Below are 3,017 nucleotides of genomic sequence, written 5' to 3' on the forward strand. Positions count from 1 at the left end.
CACAGCACCCCCCATTTGAAACATGTTCCCACGGCTATGAAGAGGCCCCTTTAGAAAATAGACTTCAACCGGCTTCCTTTGAGCACTTTTCATGTGTTGCACATTTCAGAAAGCAAACTGAAGTGAGTTGTTCTGTAATTCCACAGAGAAAAAAATAGTTATAGTTGTGTCACCTCCCACTGTGGTATGATTCATACAGTGCATTATCAGCCAGAACAACATGTTTCTGTCCTCTTTTCACAGAACAGCCACAAACATAAATATATAAAATAATAAATAAAATAAGTGGTCTCTTTTTGAGGGAACTATTTTTACACCCAAGACTAAGAGTGAGAAATAAAGACAAATGTGTTAGTTCGCTTAGAGTACTCCACAATACTTACAGCCAGTTGTATATTTAAAATAATGCTTCAGGTTTCAATTCGGTTTCAATCCTAAATCAAGCCTACGTTTCATTTTCTCAAACTGGGTTAACCCTAACAACAATTGCATTGATATCGGCACACTATTTCAACGAAGTATAAAACACCTGACCCCAAGTTTAAGATGTGCATATTGTAAACTATTCACTCCACCTGATTTAACACTGAGCCTGTTATCTGCCATTTTCTAATATCTGAGAGATGCTTCTAATCGTCTGCACCAATATCATGTTAGAGACAAATATACAGGGGAACATAAGAGCTTTGTGTAACACCTGGATGTTTTCAGTTTCACTCTCGAGATACAGTGCATTACCGTTGTCCACATAACAGCAATACATACATTTATAACAATATAACAAGATATAATAAGATAGTCTTTGTTGCAGTAGATCATGTAGTTATTAAAGGTGACCTATCATGCAAAATGCACCTTTGTACGTCTTTTCTACATGAATATGTGTCCCCGGTGTTCCAGGGAACTCACCAAGTGTCAGAAAACACAACCTTCTCTATTTTCCTCCATACCCAAATCTCTTAAAAAGGGGCTGCAACGGATCTGATACAGACTGATCCAGATTTGAACACTTCTATGACGTCACAGAAGTGGCGCTACGGCTATTGGGCCAACTCCACCAATCAGGAGGAGACAACCACGGACATTGCCGTTCGAAAGCGCTGGAGAGGCTGTAGTACATATTTCAGGCCACTAGATGGTGCTGTTCTCACTGAATCCGAGCATGAAAGACAGTGTTAAATTGAGCGAAATGAGGAATGGCTAAAATGCATGATCTGTTTGGTATTTTGAAAAATAAAAAGTATAAATATGTCTTATATAGGTATGGTCCTACACTATATTATTCAAATATAGCATGATAGGTTCACTTTAAAGTGAACACACATAAAGTGTTCCTGCATGTTTGGTAAACTTCATACCGTACTCAGGCGTTTCAGATATTGAAATGTGTTCTTCAGCTTGCCATCTGGTTTCAATCCAACATTTTTAACATCATGCCTGAATAAAGTTTGTCAAAAGGACTTCATTTTTGGTAAAAATAAATCCCTTTTTGATTAAAACACTACCACTTTTCTTTCACTATTTCACAATATATTGTAAACTATTTACTCCCCATTATCTAACACTGAGACTGTAATCTGTAATCACCTAGCAGTCGATTCAATATCCGAGAAATGCTTCAAATACTTTGCACTAAAATCACGTTACAAAGACAAATACACGGGGCAACATCTGCGCTGACCTTCTTTGTGTAACACCTGGACGTTTGTTTTTAAAGTGACGAATAAACATGGATTTGTTTGTTTCACACTCACAAATAATACATCTTTGCAATTGAACATAAGCAGGCTTAATACAAACGTGAGACAATAACCAAGATCCAACCCATATTTTAAGATGTGGATATTGTTAAATATTCCTTTGATCTAACACTGAACCTGTAATTGTTACATTTCTTTAAAACACGTTTAATATCATCCTGTTACAGAGAGCTGATCTCAAGCACTGAGTTATTGTCTGGCTTTTCTTCAGGTTGTGACTTCCTGTTCCTGATTCTACTGACCATAGAGGACGCTAGCTCCGCCGGGTCGAAGCCCAAATCTTTCTCTGCTTCCTGTTTGACACTCGAGTTCTCCGCATGAGTCTGTGCGTCTACGCTGTGGTTTCCATTTTGTGCCTTTTGGCTTATTTCACTCATCTGAACAGCCCCTCCCGTTTCATTGAGTTCTTCTTCTTGTTCTTTGACGACCCCTTCACTTTTTTGAACTTGCAGCACAATGCCGCCCCACTCCTCTGTCGGGCGATGCAGCTCCATGCCGTTGCTCTTCACCCGGCGGGACGCTCCGCACAGGGCCTTCCTGAAGCCCCTCTTGAAGTTGTCGGACAGAAAGCCGTACAGGATGGGGTTGGCGCAGCTGTTTGCGTACGACAGCACAACGACAAACACGTAAAGCCCCCTGAGGTCTCCAGGCAGGACCACCAGCAGGTTGATGATGTTCAGAGCGTAGAAGGGTAGCCAGCAGAGGACAAAGACGGCCACCACCACCACCACCATGCGGGTGACTTTACGCTCTGACTTCCTGCGGCGAGAGGACGTGGCCTGGGCCCGCTTTCCAACGCTGCGCACCTGTGGAAGAAAAATAAGGTTTACCTCTTTAAAGGTCAAAGTCATGTCTCTTCTACATCAACATGTGTCCCCTCTTCTTCATGTCTCTTCTACATCAACATGTGTCCCCTCTTCTCCATGTCTCTTCTACATCAACATGTGTCCCCTCTTCTTCATGTCTCTTCTACATCAACATGTGTCCCCTCTTCTTCATGTCTCTTCTACATCAACACGTGTCCCCTCTTCTTCATGTCTCTTCTACATCAACATGTGTCCCCTCTTCTTCATGTCTCTTCTACATCAACATGTGTCCCCTCTTCTTCATGTCTCTTCTACATCAACATGTGTCCCCTCTTCTTCATGTCTCTTCTACATCAACATGTGTCCCCTCTTCTTCATGTCTCTTCTACATCAACATGTGTCCCCTCTTCTTCATGTCTCTTCTACATCAACATGTGTCCCCTCTCCTTCT

At 41.6% G+C, this 3,017-nt stretch overlaps 1 protein-coding gene across 1 annotated transcript; it reads right to left on the minus strand.

Annotated features, from left to right (window-relative positions):
• Window positions 1–1,256: 1,256 nt before the first annotated feature.
• On the minus strand, window positions 1,257–2,664 carry LOC104944825 (somatostatin receptor type 3-like). Its single transcript, XM_010770401.1, has one exon. The coding sequence runs from the start codon at window positions 2,609–2,611 to the stop codon at window positions 1,922–1,924; it is 690 nt and encodes a 229-aa protein (XP_010768703.1). The 5' UTR covers window positions 2,612–2,664; the 3' UTR covers window positions 1,257–1,921.
• Window positions 2,665–3,017: the final 353 nt, after the last annotated feature.

Source organism: Notothenia coriiceps, unplaced genomic scaffold, assembly GCF_000735185.1.
Source record: "Notothenia coriiceps isolate Sejong01 unplaced genomic scaffold, NC01 NC01_scaffold00008934, whole genome shotgun sequence".
In the NCBI taxonomy this organism is placed as follows: Eukaryota; Metazoa; Chordata; class Actinopteri; order Perciformes; family Nototheniidae; genus Notothenia; species Notothenia coriiceps.